The following is a 19,014-nucleotide window of genomic DNA, read 5'->3' as shown; positions in this document are numbered from 1 at the left end:
TACCCTCGGGGAAATGAAGTTGACAGCAAGACCATTTATAGGAATTATCATTTTTAGCAGAACTGGTCTTTCAACAGATGTCTGGATAATTGAAATCAAACTAGCTTTTGAATGTATGTCTCATTCCCCCATTGGATTTAAAGCTGTCCTCACCAGGTCTGCAAGATTATGCAAACACATTTTTCCTACTCTTGTGAAGTGCAAACGATCTCCTAAGTGAAGAGCCTCATGACAATACTGCAAGCCATGGTCCAAAAATGCAAACCTTTCATGATGAGACCAATGACATAGCCAGTCATTTATTTGCATTATTTTTCTTTCTTTTCCTAAGCCTCGACCATTAACAAAGAGAACTGATGAAAACACAACCTGCATTCCCAGGTCCTTCACTTTTTTACCCAGAGCCATATATTTTCTTAATATGCTCCATGCTGCACTGGGCAGTATCATTTGCTCCCACATAAATGAAGAGGAAGGGACAATGAGCCATGGACTTTATGAGCCTTTCCGTGACACCCTTGATGTGCACACCAGGTAGACAACATACCTCTCCAGACAATAAATCCGGTTGACATACTTTGGCCTCCACCCTTTGGCCTCAATTACCAGCACCTGCCTTTTCCTACATAGGGGAGTAGCACCCACCTCTTCCTACTTCTTAAAAATACTGTGCTTTCCCTCCAGTTCTCTACCTGGTGGGGGAAAACAGACATCACCTAGAGCAAAGCTTGTTCCTCTCCCCTTTATTTGTTATATCTGAAGGGGTTATTTCACTGTGGGTGCTGTGAAGGGCCTAGCTCATGTGTCACATTACAGGAGAAAGGTGCCCAACCCCAAATTTCTGAAAAGCTACTCAGTGTAGAGTATGGGTTCTTGCAAAATAAATGTTTGATCAGCAGACAACAACAATAAGTAGAATGAGGCAGTATATAGACATCATGTATACAGGAAGTGGCTGTTTGCAATAGGGTGGGGCTGTAGCTCAGTGATAGAGGTTTTGCTTTGTATGCCAAAGTTCTCAGGTTCAATCTTTGGCATCTTCAGTTGAAAAGTGACATGAAAGTCACCTGGACAACCACTGCCAATCTGAATAGACAATGCTGACCTTGATAAATCAATTACCTGAATCAGTATAGGGTAGCTTCATGTGTTCATGATCATGAAGTTGGCTTATTGTCAGGTTTGCATGCTCCCTTCCTCCTTCCCCAAACCCTCTAATATTTCATGGCATCCATTCTGAACTTGTGGCTGCCCATCATGGTGAGGCAATTCTAGGATGATGTCTCTTCCCAGGCAAGGTAGCAGTAGCCCAGCTGATGGGGAAGAGGTATGCATCTTCAAGACCTGCACCCTTGCCAGTCCACCTGCTGCTATAGATTGTGGTTGAATTCTGCTGACAGTGTCACAAGTATAATGTGGTGGTGGGATTGAAAGTATTTTACCATCCCACACATTTACCTCCCTTGCCACTCCTGTGGATTCAGGTGGGCAGTAATGTCCCAGGTGCAGGGATCTCTGTACCTTCTCCCATGCCAGCTCTGCTGGTTGTAACAGAGGCAAACACAGGATCTCTGCAAATCCACCTTGGAGCTCATCCTGCTTTCTTGTCTGAAATCATACCCTTATTTTCAGAAGGCCTTTCCCCTAACTTTAGATGTGGATAGGCTGTGGTGACCATTGCACAGTGATAAAGTAGTGTCATATTCAGCTGCACCAGAACTGAGAGCTGGCTTCAGTGGAAGCCATTATTTTTGTGTGTCATAGACCCATTATGCACGGGGGTTTTAGCGCACATTCGGGGTGGAATGGCGGCGACTAAAATCACGGATAACGCACGGAGCCGGCTGCAACCGGCTGCAGCTTCGGTGCATGCCGCCGAAAAAGCCGCGTCAGTGAAACGCGGAAGAAAGCGCAGCTTCCGGGTGAGCGGGGCGCAACCAGAAGCGGCGCCCGGATCGGTGCATGCATAATCGGTTACTCTGGGTTTTGCCGCCGTCGTGCCCCGCCCCGTGTATAACCGGTATGCGTCGCGTCTTCCCCCTCCGCGTTTTCCATGTGACCCGAAATCGCCGTTTCGGCGGCCGTGCATAATGGGCCATAGAAAAGTTGTACACAAGCAATAGAGGGTTGTACCACTTGGCATACTGATAGCATTTGGTCATGTAACTGCAAGTTTGGTTAAGCTTTTGCTAATCCTGTCAGGTACACTGAGTAACAGTGTCATCTGAGGATTAGGAATGAATGATGAAAAATACTGAAGGCAGTAAACCCTTGCTATCCCCAAAAGAATTGGTGGTCAATGTTTTCAAGCTACGAGAAAGAAAAAAACAGCAATCTGTTGGTTTGATCTTCAGACATTGGCTTAGTTCAGACAGCCAAATCCCATTGTGTATCAGGATAATAAAAATGGTATCCCTCAACAACATTTCTGGCATGCAATACTAATCATCACAATTCATTTTCTTTGTTTCTAATCAAATAATGGACATGATGTACAATTGAGAACAGTAATTTTAGTATGGATGCAACATTTGGTTAGAATTGCAAATCTAGACTTTCTAAAGTTTATAATTGGTAAACAGGGTAATCCTGGTTGCAATGGGCTTTGCTTCTAGTCATCTATATACAAATGTTCATGGTACTTCCAACAATGTGCCGGCTCTCTGGTTGTCCCTCGGGAGGGAGCCTCGTGGAGGTCAGCGTGGCAATGCCCACTTTAAAAGAAGCTTAGGAGCCTCCAGCTGACCCTCCCAACCCCTAAGTTCACAGAATTGTAACCAAAAATCGACTATGTATGCAAGGCCAACTTTTTTTTTCTGACAATATCAAAACAAATTTACACAGCTGGAGCATACAGCAGAGAAGGAAGGCTTGCTGGCCATAGAAAGATTAATGTTTACCAAGCAACTGTGATAACTGGGCAATCTTTTGGATGTCTGAGGAAGCATTTATGAACAGGAAATATCTGGAATTCTGTCATGTCCTGCAAGTTTTTTGCAAGTTAGGAATATCATCAAGTTTCTGCAAGTATACTATGCAACAACTGCAAGTGTGTCAAAGCCAGTGAAGTTATGGACTATAAGCTGGGGATGTGGCCATATTGTGAGACACTGTGACAGAAAAGAAAAGGATGTTTTGTGCTGTTTTGTACCTATCACTTAATCACTGTATTGAATTTGTATGTTAAATATGAATTGTTGGATTTTTGATACAAATTTGTTTTGATACAGTTAGCATTTATGAAAAACTTTTGGCCCTGCATACATGTGCTGGACTAGATATACTTTGGCTTGATCTAGCAAGACTGTTTTAACAATCTTATGGGGTGTTTCTTGCTCAATACTTTTCTTAGATAAATTATGACAGAAAAGCTGTCTTTCATTCTGGAGTGTATATTCTCAATAAATTCACCAAGGAATATTAAACATCAAGAATTTCCCTATACTATACAGCCTGTCTGAAACCATTACAGCAATTTACAATGAGAATCCAATTGCTACTCTTTACATTATCGGGCTTTGTGCAAGACATTTATTTCATTGTGCTTAATAAATAAATCCTGTCTATCGTTGCTCCTGTACAAAGTGCTTTAAATGTCACTTCAGTAAGTAGTTAAACTAAAGCTAAAACACAACAAGATCTGTAAAGAGGCTAAATGGTTACTATGGTAATCTCTGACATGGTCTAAATTGGCATTTAAAAATTGGCAGGCGGAATGGGAAGAAAATGACTAGGCTTCCTCTGTTTCTTAGAATGCTCCACCCAGTGCTTTGTCTTTAACCTTTTCAGAAATGCATCTTTTTCTATTGTTTTCAAGCACAATCCAGTGAGGAAATTCTCTGGCATAAACCCATAGAAATGAACTGCCTACTGGATGATGCGTTATGTAAATTAAAGTTGGCTGTGGGTATGTTCTTGGTAGCAGAATAGCTGCAGTGCTATTTTTAATAGATTGCTACTACTTATGCAATTTTGTATTACAAAATTTTGATTGCTTTTAAGTGCCCAATGAAATACCAGTTTCTGTTCTCTTAGGCTGAAAAGCAAAAGTGCATGGTCAATTATAGTATATCTCAATTTAATTTTACAGTTTTCTGTAGAAAGCCAGAGATATTGAAGCTCCTACCAGAGTATCAGTACTATGCTGCTGTATAAGAACATCAATATAGATGCCCACCCCAGTCTACTGTGATCCATTTTTCTTGATTCCTTTGCATAGTTCCCTCTTTCTTGTTTTTGACCCCATTTTCAAGGAGTCATACACTAGCCAACAGTTATTTCACCTGCCCTATTTTTAACAATCCTTTGCGTTGCTACATCTGTTTGCCTAACAGGAGGGCAAGGAGGATGCACACACAAAAACTCTTGTTTGGCATGGAATTGGCCACAGCTTTAACACCCCAGCAGGAGCGTTGGCACAGCCCATGGAGAAACCCATGCCACCTCACAATCAGTGGATTGTGAGGAAAGTCAGATCCCAGTGGTGTGGACCAAAGTTGTTGAGCACTTGGCACTCCATAGCCACTGGGACCAGAATAGGTTTGCTACATCAGATTCTCTCTAAATACCATACAAGTGGCAATGACATCATAGTTAGTTACTCGGGCTCAGAAAGTGGCCTAGTCAACATCTAGCACTCATTCTTTCAGTCTGGTTCAGTTCTATAACACTCTCATAGAAGATATTCACAAGTAGGTAAAGGTATCCCCTGTGCAAGCACCGAGTCATGTCTGACCCTTGGGTGATGCCCTCTAGCGTTTTCTTGGCAGACTCAATACGGGGTGGTTTGCCAGTGCCTTCCCCAGTCATTACCATTTACCCCCAAGCAAGCTGGGTACTCATTTTACCAACCTCGGAAGGATGGAAGGCTGAGTCAACCTTGAGCCGGCTGCTGGGATTGAACTCCCAGCCTCATGGGCAGACAGCTTCAGACAGCATCACTGCTGCCTTACCACTCTGTGCCACAAGAGGCTCTTCACAAGTACATACCCTATTTCCCCGAAAATAAGACACTGTCTTATATTTATTTTTCCTCAAGAAGATGCACTATGGCTTATTTTCAGGGGATGTCTTATTGGCATTTAGAAAAGTCGATGCCATCAACAAAGGTGTTTGTGTGGGGTGAGAGAGACCCACAGACTGTTGCTGGTCAGTGCTGGGGAGCAGCAGCTTTACTGGTGTTTGTGGAGGGTGACAGAGACTGGTGTGGCCACTGCCATGGTGCGGAGAGGTGGGGTGTTGATGCTGCCGGTGCGCCAGCCGGTGCCCGCACACTGGTGCAGAGCTCTGTGCCCATATGCGGGTTCTGGCTGGTGCTGGCTCCGCCCCTCTCTTCCATGCTGCAGCGATGTTTGCCTCGGGCATCCGTGGGCACCGAAGGAGCTGCAAACCTACCACAGACTGTTGCTGGTTGGTGCTGGGGGAGAGAGACCCACAGTGTTGAGTAAAACAGCAGACACAGCTTTACTTCTATGGTATATATTGTGAAAACACTTAGAAATTCTGCTACGGCTTATTTTATGGGTATGTCTTATTTTCAGGGAAACATGGTACATAGCACTTTTGATCTTTAAAATGCTTTACCAACATTAACATTCATCACCTTTTGGGATTTTTTTTAAGGGAATGAAAATGCTGTACATGTGTTTGTCAAATTTGTTTGGGTCATGAGATCCAGAGGGAAGCCTCTCATGTCTCATTAAAACCCCATCCTTTGATTTCAACCCTGACCCTTTTAGTTAGTAATGGAGAGTGCAAAAGCTTGTCAGATGTTTTTTTTTATTTTCTGTGTTCACATTTTGAACATTAAATGTAGTATTATGCACCAAAAGTTCCTAAAGTATGTGCTATTATGTGAAGAGCAGCAAGGTAAGGATTTACAGAAGTGATGGGATAAGATTACTCTACGAGATGAAGCAAACGGTCACAGTTGTCGTTCATAACCAATGAAATACTTGTTCCCACAAGGTTACAATTGAAATGTTAGGACTATTTCAAAGGTTTACTTTGTCACATTTAATTGCTAGTAGTTTAAAAATAATTTTATGATTTTTATAATTTTTCTTGGTAAAATTGTAAAACCTGATAAAAAATTAAGTGAAATTGCTACATAACAACATGTATTATTATAGCTGAACAGACTGTGAATTTGGCTTTCCATGACAAATGTTACATTTGGCAATTAAAATAAAGCAAAGTCTGTTATAAAATGACTTCAAAGTAATTGAACATAATTACATTTGTTGTAGAATTCTGGATGGGATCCAGTTACTTAGGGTTTTTAAGTCTATTTTAATTATGCATTTGTTGTAATTAGGGGGCCAGGTTGTGGTACAGTGCTGATGAGCACTAACAAGATGAACACGTGCCCACTGTTGCACATCTGGCCTAAGCAATCTCTGTTTGAATTTTTGCTGCATTGTATCTGATAGCTCTGTGACATTTGATTCTGTAAACAAGCATGGCTTGTTGTCAGCCTGTGTAAGCCATGAACCAAAGACAATTTAGTATGTAACTGAATAGTTAAAAGTGCAGCTCAGATCATTCAGGTACTGCTAATCTACGCAAACAGTGACAGAATACAAGGACCATCTATTCCCATACCCTGATCTAATTTATAACATCCTAAACATCAACCCACACCAAGATATGCCTTATGTGTAATTTTAGGCCGAGTAAAATCATAAAAGGCTTCTCGCAGATTCAGGAGAGATAAAGAATGGGATGGAGTCAGGCACAGGTAGATAAGATCATAGGGCCTATGAGCTTCAAGACCAGGGACCAGAAGTGAGTTTTACACTCACATTTCATCTCATTAGCTCAAGGAGTCATGGGCTGGGGTGAGCTGCTTGCTTGTAAGTGTGTACTAGCTGCAGAAGTACTTGTCCACACAACTTGTCCACTCCTCCATCTGAGGAGAGGGAGGGTGGGAAAGCAAAGAGTGCCCTGATGGCCAGCTGCAGGGCTATGAGGAGATGTTGTGAGCCTAGCTCATGTTATGGAGGGCTTCTTAGAGGAAAAGCCTTGCCAGGAGCTTCCAGATTCACCCAAGCCTCAACTGGATGAGAGCTTAGCCTAGCCAGATGTTCAACAGTTAGAGAGCTCTGACCAGCAGGAGGGAATGGAACTGCAGACAAACCAGGGCTTAGATTCCAAAGTTGTTGCAGGAGCTCCTCATTCCTCTGCCCAGCCTCCAGCTGTAGATCCCTGCCTTGTCAGTCTACCTGGCTCACCTGACTCAATTAAGCAATGCCAGCTATGTGCTAGAAGGTAGCTCCAGTCTAAAAAGCACCACACCATGTTAGCAAGACAGTTGCTGACTGCAACTTACAGAGTGCGGACTGAGAGGCTGCTGACTACCTATATTAACTTGAGGCGGGGAGGCCTGGGTTGTGTAACTGCTTTTTCTGCTGATGCCCTTGGACTGCCTGAATGAACTCCTTACTCATTGGACTGAGTTAAGACATTTAATGCATTCTGTCTGTCCTTTGGCATTCTATTTTTGAAATACTGAATCTCTCTGCCTGCCTTCTCTCTGTGTTTCCTTTCAGCAGAGTGCTGAAACCTGAGCCCAAAACAGGAGGTAAAGGAAGTAACTGGCTTCCCTCCCTTGCCACCCACTAATGAATGGTGGGAAGAGGTTGAGGATGCAACAACTTACCAGCAACAGGGCCTTTCAGAGAGGCCAGCACCTCTTCCACCCAGCAAGCAGCTGGAAGAGGACTGATAAGCCCCATGATTGGCCCTCATTGGAAGAGTGCCCTCTCCTTATTGGCATCACACCAATTTGTACTAATTGGCAGAATCAGGTAGGGAGTGAGTTGTATGCACATAACCTCAACTTTATAATGTTTAGTGATAGTGAAATGATGATAGTGATTAATGATTTTCCTTGAGTGTCTGTAATGTATTCCCCTGATTTTTGCAGTAGGGATTTCTGCCTTTTCATTTTTTAAATATTGTTCTCAAGTATCTCAAATGCATCAGACTGTTTTTTTTGTGGTACTCTTGTTTAACGACTGTTCTGGGGGGCTCCAGTGGCATTTTGGTTTGGAACAGGTTAATAAAGATGTGAGTTTCACTTTTTAATTTCTAAAATATTGTTCTCAAGTGTCTGTAATGCACCCCACTGTTTTTTGCCGTACTCATGTTAGTTTAATGTTCCGGCCTGTTCCATGGCATTCCGGAGGCTTTTTGGCCTGGTAAGGGTTAATAAAAGTGTGGGATTTCCACCCTTTCATTTTTAAAACATTATTCCCAAGTGTCTGTAATGCATCCCGCTGGTTTTTGTGTTACTCTTTTTTGTTTAATGTCCGTTTCAGCCGGTTCTGGGTCATTCTGGCTTCTATTCTGTCCTGTATAAGTAGTTAGGTTATTAATTTAAATTTTATTATTTTCTTCCTTGTGCTACACTACTCTTATATCTGAATACTTTTTACTCCTTTCTTTCAGTAAATCTTATTAATTATATTTCTGTGGTGTTATTTGGGTTTGAGAGCTTTTGTCTAATCCTAGTACTTTGGTTTATATTGGCTACAGTTACCAAAGTAAATGTTTTTGGAACTCACCTTGCAGGGCTGTTTTCTTGAGAAGTACTTGGGGAATGCTAGAGACCTGGGTGTAAATTGCACGGAGCTTTTACTCCAACCCCAGGTTGATTCAGTCCCTGCCCTCTACACAGAATGCGATTTCCGTTTTGATTTGGGGCGATTTAAATTTTCCTTCTTCAGCAAGGATTGATCCGGAGTGACCCTACCTTTATTGTGCGATATCTTGGAATGCTTTTAATGCTCAATATATTTTAAAATTGCATTGTTTTGAATCTGGGCTCTCCTCCGTGGTAGGGAACCCATGATTGGCCACAGGTGGTCATGTGATAAGCCTGCCTTAAAGGAGAAGCCCCTAATTTCTCTCAACTTCTGTTGGTCTTGGATTTTTTTTCCTGCCTTCTTTGATCCTCTTACCCCTCCCCTTCAAGAAAAAAAAGGATTTTTTCCTCCCTCATCTGACTTCTTGGATCCTCTCCCCCCCTTCAAGAAAACAAAGAAAGAGTCTCCATTTGCCTCCCCCCCTTTTCTGAGCCTCCCTAACCACGTGCAGAACACTTTCCTGTTTCAATGGGGAGGGGGGGAGAGGAAGACTCGAGTTCAAAGCGATCTGAATTCAACAAGATTGACAATGGAATAAGCAAAGTAAGTGCAGACTCTGCCCTGGTCGCTTAGTCTCTTGGCTGAAGAGATAGTTAGAGGGGCTGGTGGTGACTCATTACCCTGGGCATTGAGGACTCATTTCCCAGTTTTGTACTTTGTTTTACCCTACACTGTCCCTAGACCTTGACACTCTCAAGCAGAGAACAGAAGTGATGAAGAGCCTCCTACCAGAATAGGTTAAAACAACACAGGGTCAGTATTCTGCCAGTGCTTCTCACAATACTATGGCTCCTTTGGTGTCTCAAAGGCTTCTCAATCGGGACAATCGGGAAGAAGTATCCTGTGGATATCTTTGTCAGTGGGATTTGCAGAGGCAGGGACAATCTCTCATTTGTTTCTGCGGAAGTAGCCTGGCTCTTCACTTTAGGCTCTGAAGAAACAACTGCAGAACCCCAGAGTTCTTTAACAGTATCCCATTGAGCAAAATACAGTGAGAGACATTCTAATTCCTTTGCAGTGTCACTGCCACTGAGTATGGCCACTTTAAATTCCAAACTATCTTCTTCAATGGGTATAACACAAAAGAGCTTCTGTAGAATTAAATAATTCCATTTTACAGCCTTGCTGGAAGGCCATGTCCTATCCTCTCCAGAGGAGAGGAGTAGCAACAGAAATGGTAAAGGATTGAGCTATATCAAATCATATTCTTGAGAACAAAAAGACTGCTAGAAGATCCTACTGGGAGGAGTGCAATTACTGCATGAGTTGATATACAATAAGAGATGTTCCTCCAAGTATGTGGGCCCCAGGTCACGAAGGGCTTCAAAGCGAAGCAGCAACACCTTAAATTGGACAAGGAAACACATAGGTAGCAAGAGAGGAAACTTTAGGACTCTTGCGATGTGATCCCAACAGGTGGCTGCACATAACTGTGTTGCTGAGCTTCTGAATCATCTTCTAGGGTAGCACCATGTAAAACATATATTCTACATGGATAACAAAATTCTTTGTTTTAGTTTTCAAAAATTTGTTTGTTTAAAAAGAGAAAAAGTTAAACCATTCCAACAATAATAAGGTGACCAGATTGTCCCACTTTTGGAGGGACATCTGGGGGTACCTGGCAAATATATAGACCAATTTTTTAATCAAGACCCCCCCCCCACAGGTCAGTGGTGTCCCACTTTACCAATGTTAAAATCTGGTCACCTTAAATAGGTTACTACTATCAAAAAGGTTTTGCAAATTTCTATTAAGATTAATTTCATCCAGCTTCCCAGCTAATGAAAACAATGGCAGTTTCCCACATGTATTGGCTCCTTACTTAAATGGCTTTAGCACATAATCCAAAATTTGAAGGGGGGGTTAAGAAATTGTACCTCATTTCATGTTAAACAGCTTCAGATATAAAGGAAGAAATAAACATTGACTGCAATCTACCCACAACAGGATGATTATTGTTTTTGTGGAAGGCATCTTCTTTACACATATCTGGAATGAAGCTATAACTAATGTCTTCAGTGTGTCTGAATTAAATTTTAATATACAGATGTGCATCAGTATGACAGGTTGTGATACCACAGAGAATGATGAGAATTACACTTGTGCCTTCTTATGCCAAAGATTAATGGAACTGAGCTTTCTAAATTGCTTCTCATGAAGTATGTTTTAGCCTATGAATACTCAAGCCATACTCAATGTTGTAGTCTTTGTAAGGTGCCAAAGACATAGGTCTTTGTTGTTCTGGTTCTTACAGGCTAAACAAAGGGTATCTTTACAGCATTTGTCAAATGCTATATAAACACTGAGAAAAGGTAATCCCGACTTCACTAGTTTGCTAGCCAATTTGAGATAAATTGCTGTAGGCTCATATAAAAAACACAAAGAATAACAGAGATGGGAGAAGATGATTTCATGGATTCCTCAAGGAAAGAAAATCACTAGCAATAAAAACACCCTACAAATGCACATATTCATTTTCCATTCAGTGCCTACTATCACGAATCATGGCAAATGAACAGGCATCATCAGTATAAAACACAGTATCAGTGTAGACTCTGTTCTGCAGGGCCTGCAAGACAAACTCTTCCGCCAAGCTTTTGTTTGGGGCCAGTGATCCTGTAACATCTATTGGCACCTCCCCTGGAAAACCCCCCACAGAGAATTATTGCTAACAATTTTACATCTGAAAGATGTTGCATGGTTGCAGTGAGATTTTTGTAGTTTAAATTTTATTATATGTTTTAATTAACGTTTCTATTAATGTTATGTTTTATTATTATGGCTGCTATTGTTCACCCACCTGAGTCACTAGGGGAGGCCGTATATAAATTAAATAAATAAATAAATAAATAAATAAATAATAATAATCTAAAATTAAACACACAAAGTTCTTGTCCAAATGCTGTATTCTAAATGCAGTGATGCAAATTAATCAACACCTCTCCATTTATGTAATGTATAATAAAATAATACAAAGGATGAATAGAAGAAAGGCCCGTGCCTATGGTAAAGAACCAATGAAGCTTTGCTTATGGGTTTTTGTGAGTAGTTCCAAGTACCAAAGAGATCCAAGCTTTATAACTGCACTGTGGTTTGCAGAAATTGCTGTGAAGACCATAGCAAGCAAAACTGTGGCTGCACACAAGATCCTCCCTCAGCCCCCCCTTTATGTGTGTTCTTTCTTTGCAGTCAGCCATAGTCAGCCATAGCAGCAGTGGACATTTTTGCTTATAAAATGTGATTATTGTTACTGCAATGAATTTAGAAAGGACCATTTCCACATGAGGAATTTGTTCCTGGACAGCCTCTCATTGATTGTGGGTCTTAGTGCTGCTTCCACATGATGTTGGCAGCAACCTGCAGTTGTACAGGAGTTGGCATGAGTATTCGTCCAGTTTGCTCTGTGATGAGGGAAATAGCAAAAAAAAAAAAAGATTTCCCTTTCTTGTTGCACTGCAAATAGGGGCACAAACAGGGGCAAGCCCATCTGGAAGGAGAAATGCACAACAGTCTCTGTAGCATTTTGCTTGCTCGCACACCCATCCCCTACTCCCCATGTCTGGATCAATTTTTTTTTTAATGGCATAATCCACATTGCTATGGGACTGCAAAGTGATGTTTTCTCAATACAACCAAAATGTTCTTTTCATTGTGCATAGTAATATTGGGATTGGGCAACTAAAACACATTCCTGTTTGTGTTTTCTGGCAATGGGGTATGAACGAGGAAAGAAGGTGTGTGTGTGTGGTGAAGCAGCCATCTCCCTATTAGCTTGATGTCTGTGCTCTGTGTTTTAAATCTTTATTGTGAGCACACAATCATTAGGGTCCAGTTACCCTGGCCAACCTATCACAAATCGACCCAAACATAAAGAGAGATCATTATGTAAAGTGTTCCTAAAAGGGATCTAAGTAACTGTTTTATTGTTGTTGAGTAATCCCATAGCAATGTGGAAGTGTATTTTTAAAAATTAATTTTGGGACTCGAGGGGGGGGCAGAAGTTTGAGTTCCCAAAGCAACTGCTGTGAAGGGATTGGTGGTTTGTGTTGATTGACAACCTAAGGAGCAGGGGGAGAAGTGTGGGTTGTCCATGCTTTAGGCTTCTTCATTGTCTCGTTTTGTGAGCCAGTTTGGTGTAGTGGTTAGGAGTGTGGACTTCTAATCTGACATGCCAGGTTCGATTCTGCACTCCCCCACATGCAACCAACTGGGTGACCTTGGGCTCGCCAGGGCACTGATAAAACTGTTCTGACCGAGCAGTGATATCAGGGCTCTCTCAGCCTCACCCACCCCACAGGGTGTCTGTTGTGGGGAGAGGAATGGGAAGGCGACTGTAAGCCGCTTTCAGCCTCCTTCGGGTAAGGAAAAGCGGCATATAAGAACCAACTCTTCTTCTTCTTCTTCTTTGTTGCGAGGGGAAAAAGCTGTGATGAGGTGGCAGGATAATGCGGGAGGGGTCTCCCATCAGGAAGCACGCAAACACGTGGTTTCCTATTGTGCATTTTACGTTTCCATACGGAAATGGTCAGGATGTACCTCTGTCTGGGACAATACTGTTCATATTTGGATGTATATATGTATACAAATGATTCATATTTGCAGTAGTAATTGACATTCAGTATTATCCAGATGTAGTATTTTTTGAGTTAGAGAGAAGCAAGAAATATTATAAGAAGATCTACTATATAACAGTTTTCAATCAGCAATATTTTTCAGAAACAAATATTATCTCAAGTTCTACAATGGTTTATCTCAGATTATGATGAAACAGAAGACATTGTTGGTTGAATTTTCTGAAGGACATTGTATATTATGTACTTATGCCAACATTTTTTCCTACCTCTTCCTTTTCAGCACTTTGCAAGTCCCTCCATTCTTCAGTCACATGACCAAAATCCACCGTATTCATGGCTACCTTGTACTCCCCAATTACATCGTGTTTGGAGAAGCGATCAAAGTCATATACTGACATCACTAAGGTTTTTCCTCCCAGTTCCGAATATGGTACCTAAGTGAGGAAAAAGACACATTTTGTGGTTTACACAGTAAATATGGTTTCACTACAATGCAAATGTATTTCTTTGTTTTATTAGCTGTCATTTTCAGGAAATTGAACTCGAAAAAAACATGAGACTTTCTTGAAAGTCATCTGATGTACTGCTTCGTAAAGCTAGAAAATATACTATAGAACTATGGAGAAGCTCAGTCATCACGCTGAAGATCTTGCCATGCATTCTCAACATCTGACTCTACTTTGAAGCTAAAGACCAATTATTTGTCCCACAGATACATGAGCTTTCGATATTGCAGTATGTTTCTCTCAATAAATCATGCTGTCATTCTCAGGAAAAAGATAGCACATACACTGATGGGAAAGCTAAGAAGTGGCTTTCTGTGTTTGACACAGAGTAATTAGGGACTAGAAGTTTTCTTAAAGTGCCTTAGTTTTACCTTTTACATTGTGAATATTGACACTCACCCTATGGCATGATATATTGCTATAAATCTTGACAGCAGGAGCTAGGTTCTGGCTAATTTTCCAGCTGTTCTGATGTGTTAAGGACAGATACTTCAGATCAGAAGAATGGTCATTGATCATGCTTTTAATATTTAAGTGATGCAAGTTGAAGCAAGAAGTACTTCTGCAGTCAGCTGGGAAAATGTCTGCACTTGGGCTGGAGGAATGGTCACTTTTATTTTTCCAATAATGCCTAAGAATCTTTCTGAACATTAGGTTTGTTACACAACCACATTCCAATGAAGTACAAAGTTTGAGTATTTCTATCAGCCTTACTTTGGTTCTTTCAAGGATGGCTTAAGACATTGCCATCTCAAGAATCCTCTTGCTATGTTGCCTCACTTAATTCAAGGTGAGCTGCAGAAGCTGTCTTGGATCTGAGCTAGGCAGTTGTGCCAGGAGTATAAGGATACCCCTGTAACTCTGGTGCCCAGCTGGGGTCCAAGATGGCTGCAGACACAGTACACAGTACACATAAGGTACAGGTTCCTCCCCCCTACTTCTGCTCCACAGCTTGGGTTGAAGGTAGAAGCATCCCACTTTGGAACCAACGGAGCAGCACACACCTGGCTTGGATCCCCCCCCCCCTGTGGCTATGAAAGCCATGATGGGATAGCATGGGGAGCAGTGTCTAATACCTTTCTCTGCTAGCCTGTGATTTGACACCATCTGGTTTGGCACCTCAAAAAACTGCTTGGGTCACTGGGGCATTGAACCAATTCTTTGCAAACATTTAATATTTGCTTTCATTTATTCCTTTGATTTCTACCTTATCTTTGGTCCAGAAGACTCCCCAAGGTGGTTTACATAAAAGAATAAAGTAAAATCATTCCCCAGGTGCTTCCAACTCTCTTTGAAACAATAGTGCTGTGGGTTAGCACCATATGAGAGCCAGTTTGGTGTAGTGGTTAGGAGTGTGGACTTCTAATCTGGCATGCCAGGTTCGATTCTGCGCTCCTCCACATGTATCCAGCTGGGTGACCTTGGGCTCGCCACGGCACTGATAAAACTGTTCTGACCGAGCAGTGATATCAGGGCTCTCTCAGCCTCACCCACCCCACAGGGTGTCTGTTGTGGGGAGAGGAATGGGAAGGCGACTGTAAGCCGCTTTGAGCCTCCGCTTGAGCGGCATATAAGAACCAACTCTTCTTCTTCTTCTTCTATGCACACCTCAGTCTTGTTTGTATCCATTTTGTTTTCATTTCCTTAAAAAAATACTGACAGAATAGGTGCAACAGAGGTATGAAGGACTTCTCAGGTTACAGACCTGTTGCTAATTTCATTAACATTAACAAAAAGGGAATACGTTATGCTCGTGTACATCCAAGCATAACTTCTGTTATATAATGGCCCCTATTTTAGTTGTGTTCTACTTAACTATTCATTTTTGACCTGATGATGGGCAACTTACAGAGTTCTTTCCTCCCTTTTATTTCCCAAACAATCTTGTGAGCTAGATCATGCTGAGGGAATTACTCATCCCTGACCATCACTGAAATACATGGAAGGCTGGAGCTTTGAACTTGGGTCTCTCAGATGTATTCTGATCAATACTCTACACTATTTTCTCATATTTTCTCAAAATCCGGAATATTTATAAAAAATATATAGGGAATAACTTAAAGTTATTCCCTAGTCCCTTCAATTTGTAAATGGCTTTGAAACCCATCATGTTACCACAATTATATGGTTGTCTTCTCTACTTTTCCACCCAGTTCTGCTGTACTTCTCCAGCCTGGTCAATTTCCCTCTCCAGATTTGTCCCCACCTTCTTCAGGAAGCAGGCTTGTATGACTTTGATTTCCTCCCCTTTTATTTCCTCCCTTAGAAGCAGGTAGTGTTTTAGGAAAAGGTTTAAACTGCACTTGGTACTTCACCTATGCATTTATTTTCTTTCTGTGGCACCTCTATTTTTATATACCTAATTTAACTTGATTCTTTTTCTGTTAATTCAATAAGTTTATTTTCTTGTTTAAATGTATTCCCCCTTGGGTTTTTTAAAGTGTGGTTTGACTCTGGTATACATGAGTTATAATCTCAGTAATTAATAATTGTTGTTGTTGTTAGGTGCGAAGTCGTGTCCGACCCATCGCGACCCCAATGGACAATGATCCTCCAGGCCTTCCTGTCCTCTACCATTCCCCAGAGTCCATTTAAGTTCACACTGCTTCAGTGACTCCATCCAGTCACCTCATTCTCTGTCGTCCCCTTCTTCTTTTGCCCTCAATCGCTCCCAGCATTAGGCTCTTCTCCAGGGAGTCCTTCCTTCTCATGAGGTGGACAAAGTATTTGAGTTTCATCTTCATCTTCAGGATTCTAAGGAGCAGTCAGGGCTGAAACCCCTCTAGGACTGACTGGTTTGTTTGCCTTGCCGTCCAAGGGACTCGCAAGAGTTTTCTCCAGCACCAGAATTCAAAAGCCTCAATTCTTTGACTCTTGGCCTTCCTTATGGTCCAACTTTCGCAGCCATACATTGCAACTGTGAAGACCATAGCCTTGACTAGATGCACTTTTGTTGGCAGGGTGATGTCTCTGCTTTTTAGGATGCTGTCTAGATTTGCCATAGCTTTCCTCCCCAGGAGCAAGCATCTTTTAATTTTTTTGCTGCAGTCCCCATCTGCAGTGATCTTGGAGTTCAGGAAAATAAATTAATAATTAATAATAATAAATTATTAATTAATAAATAATTCCCAACAATTCACGTTTGTCTTTGCTAGCAGGAGAACACTTTTGCTAGCAACAGGGGCTGCATGTGCACTAGGGATTTGGGTAATAATGCTAAAAATATGATGCAATGCATAGGTTACTACAAATTTTGGAGAACTAACAAAGCACAGCAGTAGATCATTATCACCGTTATATCTAAACACTGTATTTTATTTACAGTATTCAGTCCATAGTATGTTGGGGGTGATACTAGCAATGACAGAGGCATCTGAAAGCCTTACAATATTATTCCCAAAATCATACATTTTAGTTTTAGCAACAGTGGATTTTTTTTAGCTATACTACCATCTGCCCTTATATTCAGAGACACAGCTGGATGCTTATGAGGCCCTTGTGTGAGTTTGACACAAGGCACATAATTAACAGGGGGACAGAAGTTGTATGGTGCCATTTCACATTGACAAGCGGTGGAAGCAGCCCAGAAATCACAGAATTTAGTCATATAAGAATCTTCAGTCTCCAGTAGCATCACGGAAGTATCTGAAGCCTCCCTTCTGGGTAAATGCTTTATTCTGCATAACACTCTACTTTCTGATGCTAATGGTTTAAGAAGATTCACATTCTCATGGCATCCTAGTCAACGTGTAACCCATAGGTGAAATTCAATATTGTGCTCTTTAATATGCATGACAGTAAATGTGTCAATTAAAAGCAATTTAATTTTCTCAGCAGCTGACTTTGCCTTAGTGTTGATTAGTCTCTCTTTTTTCCTAGGAAAATAAGACAAGAAAGAATTCTGATTTGTATGAAGCTGCTCCAAAGAAATGTATGTAGTTCTATTGCACGGGTGGTCACTCAAAAAAATGGTTTTTACAACAGAACAAAAAGGCTTAATGCTGAATCTGCACCTCCATTATGCAACAGAGTGATAATTCTCAGAAATGTTTGCCAAAATACTACAGGATACATTTCAAGGTGTGCTGCCTCTGAATTCATTAGCTATGACATGCTAAATATGACAAATGTTCCTGGAGGCATCTCAATAATAAAATATGAATGCTAAGGATGCATTGAGCATGATGGCAAAGCTTTACAAGACTTCAGAAGAGTGTTCATTCTCTTCAGGGGAGCACAGTGTTCTCTGTGAAGTATGTTTTCCCTGAGCTAAAGGAAAGAACAGTGTACCCGTTCATATTAATTGGATGCACTGAAGTTTCCAAGTTTGCATGAAAACATTGGTTAGTGGCAACTGGCTGATACCCACCAAAGCCTGCTTTGGCACAATCTCAATTCATCTAAAGGTAAAGAAGATGCAGGACTTGGTGGACTGTGGTCATCTTGACTAACTCAATTCATACATTCTCTTTGGCTGTTATCTCCTCTATTTTGTTGTTCTGTATCATTTTAAACATACTCAGTAAACTTTTACTTCTCTGCCTCCCAAAAAGGGGAGAGTATTATTTTTATGAACATCTTCAAAAGAAAACAAACTTATGTCTGCAGTAGTGGTGGGGGCCCCTAGCAATCTCTTTCTTGTTGAGTGATTACATAGCCTGAATCTCTTATTGTCCCTGGTTTAAAACTAGAGCTGTCATTATAAGACTAAGCATACAGAAGGAACGCCCGATAGCTATTGAAGTGCAGGGAATATTTTGGTCTGAAATCCTTCCAAGATGTTCAGTTATACAGCTTTTACATAGCTGGAACTGGGCTCTGTTTTTGGGAAGCATTATTAACTGTTCCTTACATTTTGAAAAGACAGAGCACTCTTAATTTGCTTTCCCCTCACCCACTGTTGCATAGGCATTTGAATTACTATGGTGTAGTGACAAAGGTTTACTGTCAGATACTATCAGATTCAGAGGTGAAGGGATCAGGAAAAAGAGAGCACAACATTCATTATACAGCCTTCTCCCCTAGATATTCCCCAGATTTTTTCTTCTCCAATTTTTCATGTTGACACCTCAGAGTACTGGAAATGTTATGTGTCTGGCAATTTATGTTTCTCTGCTTATTCTAGTCAGCTTCCCAGTTACAGGCCTGCACAGCAAATATACAATTTAAAACCCTACTGTCATAAAAGGTTCTCTAATCTCTTCTGCAATGAGCAACATTTCATATATACTGAAGAATCTGTCATACCATAACCTGCAATCCTGCTCACTTAAGAGAATGAAAAAC

General features: G+C 41.3%; 1 protein-coding gene across 2 annotated transcripts in view; it reads right to left on the bottom strand.

The window, feature by feature from the left end:
• Positions 1–19,014, bottom strand: part of SYT1 (synaptotagmin 1) — a 492,114-nt gene that overhangs the window by 110,249 nt on the left and 362,851 nt on the right. For both annotated transcript variants that reach the window (XM_077338894.1, XM_077338895.1), the window contains exon 8: positions 13,489–13,656. In XM_077338894.1, the coding sequence (XP_077195009.1) occupies positions 13,489–13,656 (168 nt within the window). The remainder of the gene's footprint in view (positions 1–13,488; positions 13,657–19,014) is intronic.

Source organism: Paroedura picta, chromosome 5 (genome assembly GCF_049243985.1).
Source record: "Paroedura picta isolate Pp20150507F chromosome 5, Ppicta_v3.0, whole genome shotgun sequence".
NCBI classification, from domain to species: Eukaryota; Metazoa; Chordata; class Lepidosauria; order Squamata; family Gekkonidae; genus Paroedura; species Paroedura picta.
Note: the sequence above shows the minus strand (reverse complement) of the source record. Positions and strands in the feature narration are given on the sequence as shown.